Below are 18,746 nucleotides of genomic sequence, written 5' to 3'. Positions count from 1 at the left end.
CAGTGGACAGTCGAGGTGATTTGTGTTGACGAGAAATTTTCAACATTTAGTAGTGTCCGATCACTTGGTGGCTTTAGAACTGCCATTGAAGATGTAACTTAATGGCCAGAGTTAACCCAAAAATACATCGTTGCTGAGGACGAGAATTCAGGGGCTTGCTGGACGCTAAAGGCTATCGTTAACTAAACTTGGAAGGTTGTCTCTGTCAAACATGAAGTGAAATTGCAGGATCCAGACTACACGTTCGACTACTGTTCTGGTGTCAACCTTTCTTTTGTGCATAAAGGAATGCCTTGTGGTGAACTCTACGACGTGGACATCTTCCACAATGCTAAAGACCCCCTAGAATTTTACACCCAACTGAAAAATAAGTTAGTGTGTTTTGTGCTTTGCGCGATAGTGTGATCTTGCGAGAATTGAATCCCTTCGATTGAGTACCTCTGCCAGGATCTTTGTGCATCACCTTTTCTGCTAAGGATAATTTATTTTATGGTGGGATGATAACCGCTGTTCAAAAAATGAAGTCAGGTTCATCCATGTATTTTGTTGTTCTCGTCGACAACGAAATTAAGCAACTGTTAATGCAAACCCAGCTATTTCGCATCTCAGATGATCTTGCGGCACCCCGGTGTTTTGCTACCGCGTGTTTTTTTATGCAGATAATGTGGCCGAAGTCGACGGTTTTGATAACTGTTTTCTTCCTTGGTGGACGTATTCAAGGATCTTCAAGCACAAGTAGTGCAAAGAGAAGATGATTTTTCTCAAATTTGACTGCTTGTCAAAGCAATAAATGGAGAGAGTTTGCGAAATATCTTACGAGACTTTGGCACCTCAAATTTGGACTAAGGTAAGTTATTATTTTTTTGTTATTTATTTAAGTATTATTCACATCTGTTTTCATGAATAGCGCCTGTAGAAGATGAGTCAAATCGCGAATCCCTTCCAAGTGGCAGTAGCGTAAATTAGCAGCGTACGAGTCATTCCATTTTCAAGATCAAATGGAAGTATGAGTATCCTTCCAAAAAATCCGAACAGCAATTTTTTTATTTTGAAGCCACCTATCGATATTGCGGGAAACTGTGTTTGGTTTTTGAGCCAAATACGGGGGCTAGAAACAAAGCAAAAGGTAGGAAGAAAGAAACACCCCTCCCTCCAAAATAAAAAAATATGGATGAAACCAGACAGACGTCTGGAATAGCCTTGAGCGCACTGTCAATTTTTGGACAAGTGACGAAAAAACAAAAGTTTTTGAATCTTGCATCATAAAAAGGTAAAAATTCAAAGGAATCGTCTTAAGTCACTTCGGAAATGAGCTTAAGGCGGTTATTTCATTTTCAAGCAGATTACAAAAATTGAAAATTATATCAAATTCGAAGCTGTTACAGATCTGTTTTCGGTATGTTTCAGTATATTCCCATTTTCTGGGAGACAGCTGAAACAGATTCTGTTACAGGGATGTGTTCCATCTGGGTAATGTGGGTGTAGTATATATTTACATCTCTGTTAGAGTTCGATTGATCTTCAGTCATGTTGTGGCTCTAGAGGTTTGAAATATGTAAAAATTTGTATTTACTGTTATTATTTAAAAATACATTTTCACTACGGTCAAAGTTGACTCCACTTTTGTCTTACATGGACCATTCCAATTATATGATAAAAAGCATCGTACCTCATTAACCATAAGAAGAGTCGATTCTTTTGGACTTTTCCTTGTTAAATCTTTTGGAATTTTTCCCGTCGATTCTTTTAGTCTTTCCCTCACCGCATCTTGCAATTCCGCTCTTTCGAAATTTTATGCGACTAATCCATTCCCAAATCGTCTTCATGAGTAATTACCGGTGCTGCTTCCATTAAGAATCTATCCCTCTTTTTATTCCACTCACCAAGAAATAGAGGCTTCCACTGAGAAAATAACAATATATTTCAGTTAGCTTAGTTTTTTCATTGAATTGTGCTTACGTTTTTAAAGTAATCAGTATTGTGAATAATCACACAATTCAAGTGCCAAGTTTCGCCTTTCTTATAGTTTTTGCAGGTCTCTCGAAGAGTATAAAAAATTTTGCGACAATGAGTAATTTGAGCATAAAATATTTTACTACTTAATGCTGCTTTCACATGCCGGCGGAGACGCCCCATCACCATAGGCCCTGCTTTTACCGTTCTCAAACTCAGGTGCCATAGAAGAAACGCAAATCTTTTTTTAAGACCGATAGCGTTTCTCTAGCATTTCCCCGTGAGTCACAATTTGAACCTAAAGTATGCCCATTTACATATGGGCCTCTCGCCGGTCCGGATACTTTTGCCTCGGACAATAACCTACCCTTCCTATTATTTTAAAATTCTAAAAAAAAGGATTGTTCCTGGCAGCCGAGAGAACCTACAGAAATTTTCATTTCATTTTTACATTTCAATCGACAAAGAAATGGGAAACTAGTGAAGTCTAGACATAAACTTTTGATTCTCGTAAACGATGGCGCTTTCACAGTTGGTTATTGATCTGTGTAGCGACGAAGAAGAGAATTCAGATTCTTCAACCATTTCATACGAGGAATACTTAGCAACAAGACATATTCATCATTTAGTAAAAGATGAGGTATGTAAACCATTTTTCATTTTTGATTGAAAACAACTGATTGAAAACTACACTTGCATGAAATCGCATTCCTGGACGTTAATGAGCTCATACAAATGTAAATATTTAAATCCATGAATGAATGTTGTTGTTTATATTACCAGATATCTAATATTTGGAAAAAATAGCTGACGTAAAGAGGAAAATTGAACTGTCTTTAATCAAACAAGCAATGATTACTCACTACACAACATTAGGAGATTGGGAGCTTTGCAAAGATCAATGAAGTTCATTATCTCAAAAAATTCAACACAACAAAAAAGGATGATTGGATATTACAGAATTAAATTCAAAGTATGCTAATTGTATTATAATTTTAACTCTTAACTTTTTTTTAAAACAAGAGATACTTTTTTAAGGCATTAAAAGATGAATCGAAAGGGATATGAGAACAACTCTCAATAGCAACAGCAATGTACGCCAGTGTTAGAAAACAACGTGAAAATGTTGTCATACAGAAACACATGAAAACAGTAGACGACCTTATAAGTAAGTTAACTTGATTACAAAATCACACATTTAATAATGATAAACGTTTCATTTCATCTATTATTACTCTTTAGGATGAATCAACAAACAAGATCCAAATCTCAAAATTCCAGAAATGAGAACTATTATTCATAATTTGAAAAGTTTACTCATAAAGAGCAGAAACAATGTGAGGGTCGCATGTGCGAATTCTGTTCGGGAATCAACATTATGAAAAGTTAAGCCGAACTCGCAAACCATGTGAAGAAAGAACATTCAAGTCACTTTGGAAAATGTGTTGAAGAGTTCTACCAAAATGCTGACATGTTGTCAGAGCAAAAAATTCAACAAGCACTCGAGAAAATGAAAAACCTACTACTTGGACAAGAAACTTTTGTTGTTTTTTTTATTCCAGTGTTAAAGGTAATACAAAAATTTACTTTAATTTGTTGGTGTGATAATTATTATCTTTTTCAATTTATTTAGGAAATGCTTGACAATTTCATTAAAGAGATTGAAACAACTAAAACTGTTACATCTAAAAGGAAGTCTGATTCCAAAGTTAGCGACATTGATCCGCCCAAAGTGCCATTGATGGATGAAAATTTTTTAAGAGGTGAAGATAGTCGAAAAAAATCAAGATCATCTAGTAGCGCAACAATATCGACTTCGTCGTCTGCTGCACCTTTTGGCGGAATTGGATCTCCAAGACAACTTACTAAGACACCTGGATCAAGTAGTAGCGCAACAACATCGACTTCGTCGTCTGCTGCACCATTTACGTCTCATTCAACCCAAATCACATCCCTTCCGCAAAGCAATCATCAAACTTTCCGTAAAGGGGATTTCAGTCCAACAATGTCGAGCAAATAAATAGAGGGATACTATAGGACATAACTACTTAAACGTGAAGAAATGATTTTACACTATCAACGAAAGGAAAGAAGAAGATTGGAAAAAGAAGAAGAAGATCTACAGAAGCGAAAGCAGGAATTCGAATTGGAACGTGCAAAGCACACAAGCAATCTAATTGCAACACCAAAGCAATCTACATCGCATTACGTCAATACCAATCGCTATCGGAATCAAAATCCAATTCAAATTGCTGCTAACGAGAGGAATCAGCAGTTGAAAATGGAAGCTGCTACAAGGTTCAATCGCTTTCCAAACAAGTTATTCATTGGTGAAAACGCAAAATATAACCATTATTTACGCGATCATCCGGAACAAAAAGAGTTCCCGTATTACTTGGTCGACACTGAGGGAGAAATCAGGTGCCATTGTCCTGAGCGCCCATTGGCAGTTTATTTGAACAATAACTGTCACATCAAATGGGCCAAAAAAATAGATTATCTGGAAAATGCTCACTTTTTATACCAAACTATCCTTGATTAACTAAAAAAATCCCTATTCTTTTCTTTACAAAGTTTTTGTATATTTGGTTGTGTTACTACAATTTCTAATTTTCCAGTTCTGTATTCCGTTGATGTTCAATAACGCGTGGGTGTGGGATTCAGTTACTTGTATTTCAAGAAATAAGAATTACTGGCAAAGTTGCAATACAAGGGGGAAACTAGAATGAGTGCCACGGCTGCCTGCTGGCAGGCGCGACCTAGTTTGCCCTTTAGACTCAACAAAAACGTGACGTGACTTGACTCGACTCTTTACTCTCGACTGACTGCTCTCCGACTCTGCTACTACGCGCAAGGTGGGCGCACGGCATCTGCGGCTGGGGAAGCCCCATCTGGATCGTTTGGAACATCGCCGGCCCTGCGTCCGGCAGCGAACGCATCTTCTTCCTTTTCGGGTTCGGGTTCCAGGAGGCAAAGTTTGACGGCTGGGTGGTGTAGCTCGGTTCCGTTGTAACGCACGCTGGCGGAGCGGACCACTCCATCGGCTCCCGTGAATACTTCTGTCACCAAACCCAACGGCCAAAGGCCTCGCGGAATCGGAAATCTCGTTTATAGGAAAACTGTATAAGCTGGAAACAAAGAAAATGTTCGAAATACGACATTTATTTTCGATCAGCCAAAGCTTGGATTGCCATTACAATTTTATTCATAACTTAATTTTTTCCTACTTGCGATTTGGCGATACTTTCCAGGGCCATAGCTCGTTTCTGTTCTAGCGCCAAAATTTTACTTTTCAGAGAATCCACGCGCACGATTACCCATAGGCTTCAACTTCCCCTGAAAATAAAATAATTGAAATAAATCTCCCAGAACAATTCGATACTATATTTTAACACTAAGGCAAATTATTATACTATAACATTAAAACAAATCTTATTGGGATGACATGAAACTGATATCATTTTGATATTCTTTATTTAGAATAGACTTTATAGACATATCATTTAGTCATAGATTTGAAACTTATAAATATCTTTTATAAATATTTACATCAATTTTATGTCATCCAGATATCTAGTTAATGGACAGTTTAATAAACATGTAAAATGTATTTTATGTTTACAAAAACTTTGTTTACGATCAGTTTTACATAACTTTTTCCTATCAAATTTCATCCAATTTTTTTTTCAAAATGACGAGTTAGGGGAGAAGGGGGCTAGTTGGCAGGTGCTTTTTCCTGAATTTTTATGAATTTTTTGAGTACACTACTGGTAAAATGAATGAATGAATCCGATTCATATTTAAATTCTCTATGAATTGATCGTATTTGTTTACAATATTCATTTACACGAAATTGTGAAATCGAGAAAAACTGCAAAAAAAAGTCTGTCAACTTGCACTCACCTATGGGGACGGAAACTGACTCTTTCCCAGCAAAAAATTCAACAATTGCTGAAACGCCACGACGAGTTAGAATCTGAAAACAAAAGGCTCTTGAAGGAGTTGGAAACTCTGGCAGAAACGGTCTCTGAGCAAGCCAACCGAAATATTATTCTTATCGAGCAATCCCGAGCAATGCAACAATAAAGAATTGATTGATTTAATCAGCGATTGCGATCAGAAAGTAGCTAAACTTCAAGACGAAAACAAAAATTTGAAATCCTTCATTCATTCACTTGAGATAGAAAACGGGAAACTGGTTTATCTGTTCGTCGAAAGATGCCCAATCAGTTTGACAAGACCAGAATCCGTTGAAACCGAAGAGACATCCGCCCTTCCGGAGACACCGAGCTGCATTCTGGACTCACTCAAACTGCTATGTAGAAAAGAATAGAAATGACCAGAAATCAGTAGATGAAGGTGACGTTTCTCAGAAACTAGTATTTTTTTTAAGGAGAAACAGTCGCCGATGAGGAAGTTGTGGGTGAATCTCGCAGATTCCCAAGCAATTTGTTGAATCCCATTGTCGACCCGATCTGATGTCAGTCTAATCCGAATAGTGAGGTATTGGTTCGATCTTTTCGAACAAAGAGTCTCCTTCGCTTGCATCCGACTCTTCTGAGGGTAAAGGAACGGATAAGACCAACACCGAGTCAACTGACTTATAATTGAGATGTCAGTTCCGGACACATTTGAGGACCCCCATGACTGCTGCGCTGCTTATATTGCCCCATATAAGAATTTGTTCGTTTGATGCCAGAAGCACTTGCAGAGTCGTCGCTCTTGAAACCAGACGTTGATGGTGAAATTCCACAGATACCGGAGAGATCCAGTGGAAACCGGAAAAGAAAAGAAAAGCGAATAAAAATAAAAGCCGAAACTCAAATCATAGGAAAGGGCTGTCGATCGTATTGATAAAAATGCGGACGTGGACCGTGGACCGTGGACGGCTAAATAGTGGACTTTTAAAGAGTGGACTTGGCTCACCGGAGTCCACTTATTAGTAACCTAGAATGTCCACTATACATACTAAAGCGAGTAAAGCGTGGTCTCCTAATTTTAAATGGAATCGTTTTAAATCTTAACCATTTTGATGCCAGCCATAGGTAAGAGAAACGCGGGGAAACAGAGAGCCTCTTTTTCTTACCCATACTTATAAAATAACAAATTTCTTAGTTTTATCCCGCCACGTAACTGTGGAGAACTTTGTTCATTAGATTTTTGAGGTAAAGAATAATGGGTTTGGGAATTAATGGGACATACGCCAGACATAGGTAAGGGAAACGCGGGGAAACGATAAGCCCCTTTTTCGATATTTAAGATCGATATTTGAGGAAAAGATTTATGGGCGTAATTTCAATTGAAGTTCAGTTGCTTTCAGTACCCTACTAGCCAGGGTTGTGACCGATCTTCTTTTTTTTTATCGCAATCACGGTCGCGGTCAAAACAAAAAAAAAGAAAGCGATCGCTGTCGCGATCGCAATTTCAGCTTAAGATCGCGGTCACGGTCGCGATCTTTTTTGCGATCGCCACTAGATGGCATTGACCTTTTCAAAATGGAAATACATGCAAAAATTTATTTCATATCTGATTAATTACACATTTACAAGAAATTAGAATCCCCATTCACTTTAAGAAAAAGTAGCATTTCAAAGTTTTTGTCCTTCAGCCTTGATCGAGTTGGCTTAAAAATACTTCCAGCAACACTAAACAGTCTTTCGACGGATGCTGATGAAGGAAGAGCAGTGTTGTATCGTAAGAACAACCGACTTAAAATTGGAAAATTTAAAATAGATTCAGATGCCGCCGATCCATCACTTAAAAATCTATCAAGCTCTTCTGTTTCAAGGGCCTTTCTGGGATTTAAAGACTTAAAAAAATCTTTCTTTGCCTTCTTTCTTGGTGGTTGGGCATCATCACTTTCCTCACTTTCACTTTCTGGTGTAGTTGCTTTTGAACTTAAAAAAAGAAAAAATCAAAACAAAAATCAGAAATCTAACCTCTAATGATATTAAATTGCACTTATAAAATAATATACTTTAAAAGAGGCGGTCCGCTACGTTCACACTCATCTTGAAATTCTTCTTTAAGCATTTCGATTGCATCGTCTTTATCTTCTTGGATCCAAAATAATTTAAAGCGGGGATGCAACATAGCTGCTAAACGCAGTTCACGATCTAGGAACATATGACTAAACCGTTTTGTGAGTCCATTACAAAGAGCATTAATTAATGCTTTAGTGGTTGATGAATCATTTTCCCTACATAGCAATATATTACGTTTAAGAACTTCGAACAACTAATTATACCATATAATTGAAAAAAACACACATAACTGTGGACGAATCATTTGAACTTGATTCTTCATCAGATTGCACGGTAGCAGGTGTTTTAGGCACACCTCTGAAATGCCTTTTAATTCTACACACAAAAACTTAGATTTTAGAAAATAAAAAAACCAAAGGAAATAAACATATTACCCATTTCCATTCGACATTGCAGTAGATTGAAGTAAAATTAAAGCTATCGTGCACGATTGAACAAACAGTTACTCTTACTATTAGCTGTCAAACTGTCAGTCATTACAGTTAAGTAATTTGCAGTTGCACTAATAATTTGTAAGTTTTTAAAAATCAACATAAGATGGCGCTAATTGATCGCAAATTTGATCGCAAGATTTTTATCATGCGATCCCGATCCCGGTCGCGTTTTTGTAAAATCATCGCGATCGCTGTCGCGATCGCGGAAAAGTGACCGCGGTCGTGATCGCGCGATCAAACAATCGCGATCGTCACAACCCTGCTACTAGCACAGAGATATCCATAGGATATACCATGAATGTCAGTTCCTATCCAGTTGGATATCCAAGTTGGACGTCCTATGGATGTTTACAGGTTATACTAATGTCCTCTCCTATGGACGTTAAACTTGGATATCCATGGACGTCCAAAAACGGACGTCTATCAAACATTTTAAATTTAACTTCATCGGGGATCGAACCCGGGACTCCTGAGTAACATGATAGTGATATGCATCCATGCTAAAATTGTTCTTAATAATTTGAGAAAAAGGGGATATTAACATCCCCTACTAGCACACAATGTCCAAAGGGGGTTCTATGGATATCCTGGGAACAAAAACCCGTCCGTCCGTTTAGCGTCAGCTACGGATATCTTATTGATGGAATATTTTGATAAAAAAAAACGGGTTCATACTGGGATGTCCTATGGGTGTCCATTGGTAGGCCTACCAATCTGGGATTTTATTCTGAACAATTATTTTTGTATCTTTTCTCAATTCCTTATCGTTGTGTTTCGACCATAAAATAAAATTCAGGCAAGAGTACATACAAACACTGTCATTGATTTAGAGTCTGATCCACTTTTTTGGTCCACCTTTTAGTTATCACTTGGATGTGAACCGAAAAACTTGAGTCCACTCATTCAAAGTCCACTATCTAGCCGTCCACGGTCCACGGTCCACGTCCGCATTTTATTCACACCCTGGTGGGGACAATCGGGAATCGGCCAAAATGCTTGGTCCGCTTGCAAATCAATGGTGTCTGCATGTCTCGCTGATTGGCTGCCGACATCCTTTTGCTACGAAGAACCCGGAAAATATTCAAGAACGGGTGAAGACAAAACTTGCTGTTGCCAAAAATCTGAAAAGACTTGCATGTGCTAAAGCAGCAAATGTCCCTGATTCTCTAAAACCGTTGGGTGTGGCTGATGAGAAGAACAAAAAGAAAATCGGCGTAAAAAAACAACCGTAACACCATGCAAGGAGACAAGGGATTCGACAAAATTGTAGTGGTGTTAATTTTGTATGTTTCTCATTTTCTCATCGTTTCGCTCACGATTTCTGATTTAATTATTATTTCATTCATTCAATACAAATAGGCTTATTCAGACAAGAGTTCACATGCAGCATGATGTCGAATATAATTATATCGTTATATTTTATACAAATGTCTGCATTTTCTGTTGAGTCCAAGTTATTCAAGGTCGTCCATCATTAAGTTTATCAGACATAATACGGTATTTTATTGAATTTTGATTATCCGTATGAGAAGAAGGAATAAGAATTTTTTCCACCAGTTTTCTTAACATTAAGACTAACTATACATTGAGACGGTATCTCTCCCAAGTAGAGAAAGAAGGAAAAAAACTATACTGGAATCGGTTTGTAAACTCAGTGACTGGCTCGAAGCAAGGTCGTTCACAATTTCACGACACGCCCTGAGTCAGGGTGTGGTAACAATGAGGAATCGGCAAGAAAATGTTGTTCTCGGCTACCTTGGGTGATCACAAGGGTGTTAGGTGGACGAGTATAAAAGAGCCTGGTGGCAGTCCATCAACAGCATCCTCCTCGAGCTCTTCCTTTAGTCTTTACGAGAACGACAATGAAGTCCACGGTAACATTTATTTTCAATTTAAGCATAACCAAAATTTTTTAATTAATATTTGGTTTTTCCCATAAACGCAGATTGCTTGTCTGTTGGTGTTGGCTGTTGCCACCCAAGCTCAATTCTTCGGATACGGTGGATATGGTGGATACTACGGAAATTACGGTGCCTATCCGTTCGCCGGCGTCCGCGCCATCACGGCCTACACTGGAATCCCCGCAACTGCCGCCGTCCCCGCCGCCTTACCCGTCGCTTACGGCTACCCTTCTATCTCCGCCACCCAGTACCACGCTCAGGACGAGCTCGGTCAGGCCAGCTTTGGCTATGCTCACCCCGGACAGGCCGCCACTAACCTCCGTGACGGTTTCGGCAACCAGATCGGCAGCTACGCTTACGTCAACCCGGAAGGCAAGGAAGTCCGTGTCTCCTACACTGCCGACTCCCGAGGCTTTCGCGTCCAATCCAACGACTTGCCCGTCGCTCCCGTCGACAATTCGGTAGCACCCCTCCCGGTCCAGGACACTCCCGAAGTGGCCAAGGCCAAGGCCGATCACGCTGCCCTTGTCACCGCTGCCAAGACCGCCGCTACCCCGGCCGTCCGTGCTAAGCGCCAAGCAGTCTTTGGCTACGGAGCTGCTCCTTTCGCTTACCCCGGCTATGCCGTCGTCGCTGCCCCAGCCATGCCCGTCCGTGAGGCCACTTTGACCAAGGTCATCCACACCCCTGGCCACGCAGTCTCTTACCGCGTCGACTAAATTTTTGTTAAATAGCAGATCAAATATTTTTATATTCTTTGTCTTTTCCTTTATTTCTGCGAAATACAATTTCTACGGAAAATCGAAATCAATTTCACAACAATTTTCATTTTACAGACAAAAACGCGTGTAATCAATTTTCTCTTTTTTACAACATCAAACGACAATTTTTTTTAAATCTTTGTAGGGTATGTTTCATTATTTTTATCTGGCTCACCAGAAAGGCATGGGGTTGAGCTTCTCGCCCTTCAATCTCCTCTCAACCCGACGACCAGCCCACATTTCTCCTGCGGTACTGATAAAGAAATTTCTCGTGTCCTGTAGAAAAATTGTATGTCAAATTTCACGTAGGCTAATTCTTTTGCATTCGAACTATACACCCTAACCATATAGGATACAGATGTAGAGCTAAACGGTTGAGTAGGCTACAAAGCTAAGTTAAGATACCATCACAAGTTGTCACCGCAACGCCCATATTCCCGTCCTTTGAGCGAATATTGACCAAAGTCGAAGTTAACCTAAAATTAATATCAGTCGGAGAATATGGTGTATATAAAGACGATATTTAGCTGAGGAAATAATTAATTGCTGTGGACTAATATTTCTTTCCCGTGGTTATATTTAACTAAGCTAATGTAGAATTGTGCAAGCGACATTTTGCAAGCATCAAAAGTCACATTGGCGTACATAATAAATATATACCGTACGTGTGTGCATGTGTGTATTAAAAAGAGCCCAACCATATCACACCAAAGGCCAATTCTCTCTGTATAGCGTTAAAACATTCACAAATTTCTGAATGACTAGAATACCGTACCAACGATTTTATGTTGTCCTCTGATAATGTCTATAGATCAATATTATTTTCTTTTCTTTTTATGAACATGTTCCCTTCAGTTGATTTGAGATTTTATAACACTTAATAGGAATCGAACACCGAACCATTTGGTGGAATAATTGAATGCTTCTAAAAAAATAGCTTAAGATATTTACCATCAAACTTTTTATCAAGCTTAAACTGTTGAAAACGATATCGCCGAGTGACGATGCAGGCCAAGGGACTGAGGAACATCGCTGAGGGTGAGGGAGTTTAGCTGATCAAAAGAGCCCAAAAGGTAGTAATACGTAGAACGTAGTTCAACTGCCGGCCGCAAAGAGACTGTTGATATAAAATGCTGTCTTCCATCATCGTAAGTTGACGACTTTTGTTTATGGCACATAAAGTTACCTGCTCTGGAATCCCGAAGGGCAAAAACCTGCCGTTATGTAATAGATTTTTTATGACAGCAAAGCACATTCCTTCGTAGCTAACATGGAATTATAATTTTCACTGTCCTACTATATAACAGCGTGGTAATCATTTCTTTATAAAAGATAATTTATTTTGAAACGTATTTTTTTTTCATTTACCGACCGAGGCGGGACTCGAGCCCGCAATTTTTGGACATCATCGTCAACCAATTTAATAGTCCAACTTCATATCCATTAGCCCACTTCTTATTTATTTTAATGTAGTGCGTGTCTACATTATAAAAATAATTCAATTTTCCAAAGGAAAAATATTGACGAACCAAATAAAAATCTTCTGCAGAACTCTAAATGCAAGTTTTCAGAATAGTTATTCCCTTGTTGAGCACTGGTATTGACCTAGAAATGAAGGTCACAAGTCACAACCATCACTATTGGTCACTTAGCCCCTTCTACTTTCCTGTGGAGGCATCTAGAGCACAGCCACACCTTAACTGGAAAGGAAAAGTAAAATGAGGAAGACGTGCGTGTGTGCACTGGTGTATCATTTCCTCTGTCTAAAAAGCGGAAGAAGAACAAAATGTAAGGGTTTACAACCTTGCTGGAAGGCACAGAACCGCACCATAAGCAACGAAACTGTTTCGTATAAAAGCTCCGACATGTTGGGAACAAAATCAATTCACTCTCCTCCCTCTTCCGCGCTCCAACAATTTTTAAGCGAATCGACATGAAGACCTCAGTAAGTTTTAAACAACTAAACAATTTAATCTCAGAACTAGCTATAATAGCAGATGGAATTATTTGCAACATTTCCCAAAGGTTGTCGTCGTCGTCTTGATGGCCTGTGCCGCCGTCTCTGCCCAGATCCCGGCCGGTTGGAACTACAATCCATTCCTTTACTACCCGTTCACCGCACAACCAGCGCCCGTCCAGGAAACGGCCGAAGTTGCCGCCGCCCGTGCCGCTCACTTGGCAGCCCACACTTCCGCCGGAGGATCCAACAACAGGGTGGTCGCCGTACAACCTGTACCCGTTTGGGAACAACCGGCAGGTGCCGTTTTGGACACTCCCGAAGTTTGGGCCGCCAAAGTTGAACATTACCGCGCCCACTCGGCCGCCGCCGCTGCCAACGGAGTCGTCTCGACTCTTGCGCCTCTTCCGGTGGTCAGTTGGGGAGTCCCTCAGCCCGTCCAAGACACTCCCGAAGTAGCAGCTGCTCGTGCCGCCCACTTGGCAGCCCACGCCGCCGCCCGCGGTAAAAGATCCATCCAGCAGCAGGACACACCCGAAGTGATGGCCGCCACCCTCGAGCATTACCGGGCCTACAACGCCGCCGCTGCAGCTAACGGAATCTTTAAAAATCAACATAAGATGGCGCTAATTGATCGCAAATTTGATCGCAAGATTTTTATCATGCGATCCCGATCCCGGTCGCGTTTTTGTAAAATCATCGCGATCGCTGTCGCGATCGCGGAAAAGTGACCGCGGTCGTGATCGCGCGATCAAACAATCGCGATCGTCACAACCCTGATTTTAGCGGCGTGAACTTCAGGGGTATCCTGGACGGGTTGAGGGGGAGCATCAACGACCACCGCTGATGGAAGTGGTAATGCTCGAGGGTGGCGGCCATCACTTCGGGTGTGTCCTGCTGCTGGATGGATCTTTTACCGCGGGCGGCGGCGTGGGCTGCCAAGTGGGCGGCACGAGCAGCTGCTACTTCGGGAGTGTCTTGGACGGGCTGAGGGACTCCCCAACTGACCACCGGAAGAGGCGCAAGAGTCGAGACGACTCCGTTGGCAGCGGCGGCGGCCGAGTGGGCGCGGTAATGTTCAACTTTGGCGGCCCAAACTTCGGGAGTGTCCAAAACGGCACCTGCCGGTTGTTCCCAAACGGGTACAGGTTGTACGGCGACCACCCTGTTGTTGGATCCTCCGGCGGAAGTGTGGGCTGCCAAGTGAGCGGCACGGGCGGCGGCAACTTCGGCCGTTTCCTGGACGGGCGCTGGTTGTGCGGTGAACGGGTAGTAAAGGAATGGATTGTAGTTCCAACCGGCCGGGATCTGGGCAGAGACGGCGGCACAGGCCATCAAGACGACGACGACAACCTTTGGGAAATGTTGCAAATAATTCCATCTGCTATTATAGCTAGTTCTGAGATTAAATTGTTTAGTTGTTTAAAACTTACTGAGGTCTTCATGTCGATTCGCTTAAAAATTGTTGGAGCGCGGAAGAGGGAGGAGAGTGAATTGATTTTGTTCCCAACATGTCGGAGCTTTTATACGAAACAGTTTCGTTGCTTATGGTGCGGTTCTGTGCCTTCCAGCAAGGTTGTAAACCCTTACATTTTGTTCTTCTTCCGCTTTTTAGACAGAGGAAATGATACACCAGTGCACACACGCACGTCTTCCTCATTTTACTTTTCCTTTCCAGTTAAGGTGTGGCTGTGCTCTAGATGCCTCCACAGGAAAGTAGAAGGGGCTAAGTGACCAATAGTGATGGTTGTGACTTGTGACCTTCATTTCTAGGTCAATACCAGTGCTCAACAAGGGAATAACTATTCTGAAAACTTGCATTTAGAGTTCTGCAGAAGATTTTTATTTGGTTCGTCAATATTTTTCCTTTGGAAAATTGAATTATTTTTATAATGTAGACACGCACTACATTAAAATAAATAAGAAGTGGGCTAATGGATATGAAGTTGGACTATTAAATTGGTTGACGATGATGTCCAAAAATTGCGGGCTCGAGTCCCGCCTCGGTCGGTAAATGAAAAAAAAATACGTTTCAAAATAAATTATCTTTTATAAAGAAATGATTACCACGCTGTTATATAGTAGGACAGTGAAAATTATAATTCCATGTTAGCTACGAAGGAATGTGCTTTGCTGTCATAAAAAATCTATTACATAACGGCAGGTTTTTGCCCTTCGGGATTCCAGAGCAGGTAACTTTATGTGCCATAAACAAAAGTCGTCAACTTACGATGATGGAAGACAGCATTTTATATCAACAGTCTCTTTGCGGCCGGCAGTTGAACTACGTTCTACGTATTACTACCTTTTGGGCTCTTTTGATCAGCTAAACTCCCTCACCCTCAGCGATGTTCCTCAGTCCCTTGGCCTGCATCGTCACTCGGCGATATCGTTTTCAACAGTTTAAGCTTGATAAAAAGTTTGATGGTAAATATCTTAAGCTATTTTTTTAGAAGCATTCAATTATTCCACCAAATGGTTCGGTGTTCGATTCCTATTAAGTGTTATAAAATCTCAAATCAACTGAAGGGAACATGTTCATAAAAAGAAAAGAAAATAATATTGATCTATAGACATTATCAGAGGACAACATAAAATCGTTGGTACGGTATTCTAGTCATTCAGAAATTTGTGAATGTTTTAACGCTATACAGAGAGAATTGGCCTTTGGTGTGATATGGTTGGGCTCTTTTTAATACACACATGCACACACGTACGGTATATATTTATTATGTACGCCAATGTGACTTTTGATGCTTGCAAAATGTCGCTTGCACAATTCTACATTAGCTTAGTTAAATATAACCACGGGAAAGAAATATTAGTCCACAGCAATTAATTATTTCCTCAGCTAAATATCGTCTTTATATACACCATATTCTCCGACTGATATTAATTTTAGGTTAACTTCGACTTTGGTCAATATTCGCTCAAAGGACGGGAATATGGGCGTTGCGGTGACAACTTGTGATGGTATCTTAACTTAGCTTTGTAGCCTACTCAACCGTTTAGCTCTACATCTGTATCCTATATGGTTAGGGTGTATAGTTCGAATGCAAAAGAATTAGCCTACGTGAAATTTGACATACAATTTTTCTACAGGACACGAGAAATTTCTTTATCAGTACCGCAGGAGAAATGTGGGCTGGTCGTCGGGTTGAGAGGAGATTGAAGGGCGAGAAGCTCAACCCCATGCCTTTCTGGTGAGCCAGATAAAAATAATGAAACATACCCTACAAAGATTTAAAAAAAATTGTCGTTTGATGTTGTAAAAAAGAGAAAATTGATTACACGCGTTTTTGTCTGTAAAATGAAAATTGTTGTGAAATTGATTTCGATTTTCCGTAGAAATTGTATTTCGCAGAAATAAAGGAAAAGACAAAGAATATAAAAATATTTGATCTGCTATTTAACAAAAATTTAGTCGACGCGGTAAGAGACTGCGTGGCCAGGGGTGTGGATGACCTTGGTCAAAGTGGCCTCACGGACGGGCATGGCTGGGGCAGCGACGACGGCATAGCCGGGGTAAGCGAAAGGAGCAGCTCCGTAGCCAAAGACTGCTTGGCGCTTAGCACGGACGGCCGGGGTAGCGGCGGTCTTGGCAGCGGTGACAAGGGCAGCGTGATCGGCCTTGGCCTTGGCCACTTCGGGAGTGTCCTGGACCGGGAGGGGTGCTACCGAATTGTCGACGGGAGCGACGGGCAAGTCGTTGGATTGGACGCGAAAGCCTCGGGAGTCGGCAGTGTAGGAGACACGGACTTCCTTGCCTTCCGGGTTGACGTAAGCGTAGCTGCCGATCTGGTTGCCGAAACCGTCACGGAGGTTAGTGGCGGCCTGTCCGGGGTGAGCATAGCCAAAGCTGGCCTGACCGAGCTCGTCCTGAGCGTGGTACTGGGTGGCGGAGATAGAAGGGTAGCCGTAAGCGACGGGTAAGGCGGCGGGGACGGCGGCAGTTGCGGGGATTCCAGTGTAGGCCGTGATGGCGCGGACGCCGGCGAACGGATAGGCACCGTAATTTCCGTAGTATCCACCATATCCACCGTATCCGAAGAATTGAGCTTGGGTGGCAACAGCCAACACCAACAGACAAGCAATCTGCGTTTATGGGAAAAACCAAATATTAATTAAAAAATTTTGGTTATGCTTAAATTGAAAATAAATGTTACCGTGGACTTCATTGTCGTTCTCGTAAAGACTAAAGGAAGAGCTCGAGGAGGATGCTGTTGATGGACTGCCACCAGGCTCTTTTATACTCGTCCACCTAACACCCTTGTGATCACCCAAGGTAGCCGAGAACAACATTTTCTTGCCGATTCCTCATTGTTACCACACCCTGACTCAGGGCGTGTCGTGAAATTGTGAACGACCTTGCTTCGAGCCAGTCACTGAGTTTACAAACCGATTCCAGTATAGTTTTTTTCCTTCTTTCTCTACTTGGGAGAGATACCGTCTCAATGTATAGTTAGTCTTAATGTTAAGAAAACTGGTGGAAAAAATTCTTATTCCTTCTTCTCATACGGATAATCAAAATTCAATAAAATACCGTATTATGTCTGATAAACTTAATGATGGACGACCTTGAATAACTTGGACTCAACAGAAAATGCAGACATTTGTATAAAATATAACGATATAATTATATTCGACATCATGCTGCATGTGAACTCTTGTCTGAATAAGCCTATTTGTATTGAATGAATGAAATAATAATTAAATCAGAAATCGTGAGCGAAACGATGAGAAAATGAGAAACATACAAAATTAACACCACTACAATTTTGTCGAATCCCTTGTCTCCTTGCATGGTGTTACGGTTGTTTTTTTACGCCGATTTTCTTTTTGTTCTTCTCATCAGCCACACCCAACGGTTTTAGAGAATCAGGGACATTTGCTGCTTTAGCACATGCAAGTCTTTTCAGATTTTTGGCAACAGCAAGTTTTGTCTTCACCCGTTCTTGAATATTTTCCGGGTTCTTCGTAGCAAAAGGATGTCGGCAGCCAATCAGCGAGACATGCAGACACCATTGATTTGCAAGCGGACCAAGCATTTTGGCCGATTCCCGATTGTCCCCACCAGGGTGTGAATAAAATGCGGACGTGGACCGTGGACCGTGGACGGCTAGATAGTGGACTTTGAATGAGTGGACTCAAGTTTTTCGGTTCACATCCAAGTGATAACTAAAAGGTGGACCAAAAAAGTGGATCAGACTCTAAATCAATGACAGTGTTTGTATGTACTCTTGCCTGAATTTTATTTTATGGTCGAAACACAACGATAAGGAATTGAGAAAAGATACAAAAATAATTGTTCAGAATAAAATCCCAGATTGGTAGGCCTACCAATGGACACCCATAGGACATCCCAGTATGAACCCGTTTTTTTTTATCAAAATATTCCATCAATAAGATATCCGTAGCTGACGCTAAACGGACGGACGGGTTTTTGTTCCCAGGATATCCATAGAACCCCCTTTGGACATTGTGTGCTAGTAGGGGATGTTAATATCCCCTTTTTCTCAAATTATTAAGAACAATTTTAGCATGGATGCATATCACTATCATGTTACTCAGGAGTCCCGGGTTCGATCCCCGATGAAGTTAAATTTAAAATGTTTGATAGACGTCCGTTTTTGGACGTCCATGGATATCCAAGTTTAACGTCCATAGGAGAGGACATTAGTATAACCTGTAAACAT

The 18,746-nt window shown here is 41.0% G+C and overlaps 5 protein-coding genes across 7 annotated transcripts; 2 read left to right on the top strand and 3 right to left on the bottom strand.

The window, feature by feature from the left end:
* Positions 1-7,455: 7,455 nt before the first annotated feature.
* Positions 7,456-8,687, bottom strand: LOC124312488. 3 transcript variants are annotated; one of them, XM_046777017.1, is made up of 3 exons: positions 8,372-8,687; positions 8,201-8,312; positions 7,456-7,850 (listed from the first exon to the last, which is right to left on the bottom strand). In XM_046777017.1, the coding sequence occupies exons 1-3, from the start codon at positions 8,379-8,381 to the stop codon at positions 7,496-7,498; spliced, it is 477 nt and encodes a 158-aa protein (XP_046632973.1). In that variant the 5' UTR covers positions 8,382-8,687; the 3' UTR covers positions 7,456-7,495. The 3 variants fall into 3 exon arrangements, 2 of the variants coding, with proteins under 2 accessions (XP_046632973.1, XP_046632971.1); XR_006910507.1 differs by lacking the exon at positions 7,456-7,850 and adding an exon at positions 8,131-8,152 and having other exon boundaries at positions 8,223-8,312; XM_046777015.1 differs by lacking the exons at positions 8,201-8,312; positions 8,372-8,687 and adding an exon at positions 7,931-8,134.
* A 1,509-nt stretch (positions 8,688-10,196) lies between these two features.
* Positions 10,197-11,143, top strand: LOC124312459 (cuticle protein 7-like). The gene is made up of 2 exons (XM_046776976.1): positions 10,197-10,305; positions 10,377-11,143. Exons 1-2 carry the CDS (start codon positions 10,294-10,296, stop codon positions 11,049-11,051), a joined length of 687 nt encoding a protein of 228 aa, XP_046632932.1. The 5' UTR covers positions 10,197-10,293; the 3' UTR covers positions 11,052-11,143.
* A 1,838-nt stretch (positions 11,144-12,981) lies between these two features.
* LOC124310766 (cuticle protein 7-like) lies at positions 12,982-13,781 on the top strand. Its single transcript, XM_046774737.1, has 2 exons — positions 12,982-13,038; positions 13,119-13,781. The coding sequence occupies exons 1-2, from the start codon at positions 13,027-13,029 to the stop codon at positions 13,779-13,781; spliced, it is 675 nt and encodes a 224-aa protein (XP_046630693.1). The 5' UTR covers positions 12,982-13,026.
* A 37-nt stretch (positions 13,782-13,818) lies between these two features.
* LOC124310765 (cuticle protein 18.7-like) lies at positions 13,819-14,540 on the bottom strand. Its single transcript, XM_046774736.1, has 2 exons — positions 14,484-14,540; positions 13,819-14,403 (listed from the first exon to the last, which is right to left on the bottom strand). The coding sequence occupies exons 1-2, from the start codon at positions 14,493-14,495 to the stop codon at positions 13,819-13,821; spliced, it is 597 nt and encodes a 198-aa protein (XP_046630692.1). The 5' UTR covers positions 14,496-14,540.
* A 1,838-nt stretch (positions 14,541-16,378) lies between these two features.
* LOC124312458 (cuticle protein 7-like) lies at positions 16,379-17,325 on the bottom strand. Its single transcript, XM_046776974.1, has 2 exons — positions 17,217-17,325; positions 16,379-17,145 (listed from the first exon to the last, which is right to left on the bottom strand). The coding sequence occupies exons 1-2, from the start codon at positions 17,226-17,228 to the stop codon at positions 16,471-16,473; spliced, it is 687 nt and encodes a 228-aa protein (XP_046632930.1). The 5' UTR covers positions 17,229-17,325; the 3' UTR covers positions 16,379-16,470.
* Positions 17,326-18,746: the final 1,421 nt, after the last annotated feature.

The sequence above is a fragment of the Daphnia pulicaria genome, chromosome 8, assembly GCF_021234035.1.
Source record: "Daphnia pulicaria isolate SC F1-1A chromosome 8, SC_F0-13Bv2, whole genome shotgun sequence".
In the NCBI taxonomy this organism is placed as follows: Eukaryota; Metazoa; Arthropoda; class Branchiopoda; order Diplostraca; family Daphniidae; genus Daphnia; species Daphnia pulicaria.
The sequence above is the reverse complement of the archived record's forward strand: the minus strand, read 5'-3'. Positions and strand labels throughout refer to the sequence as shown.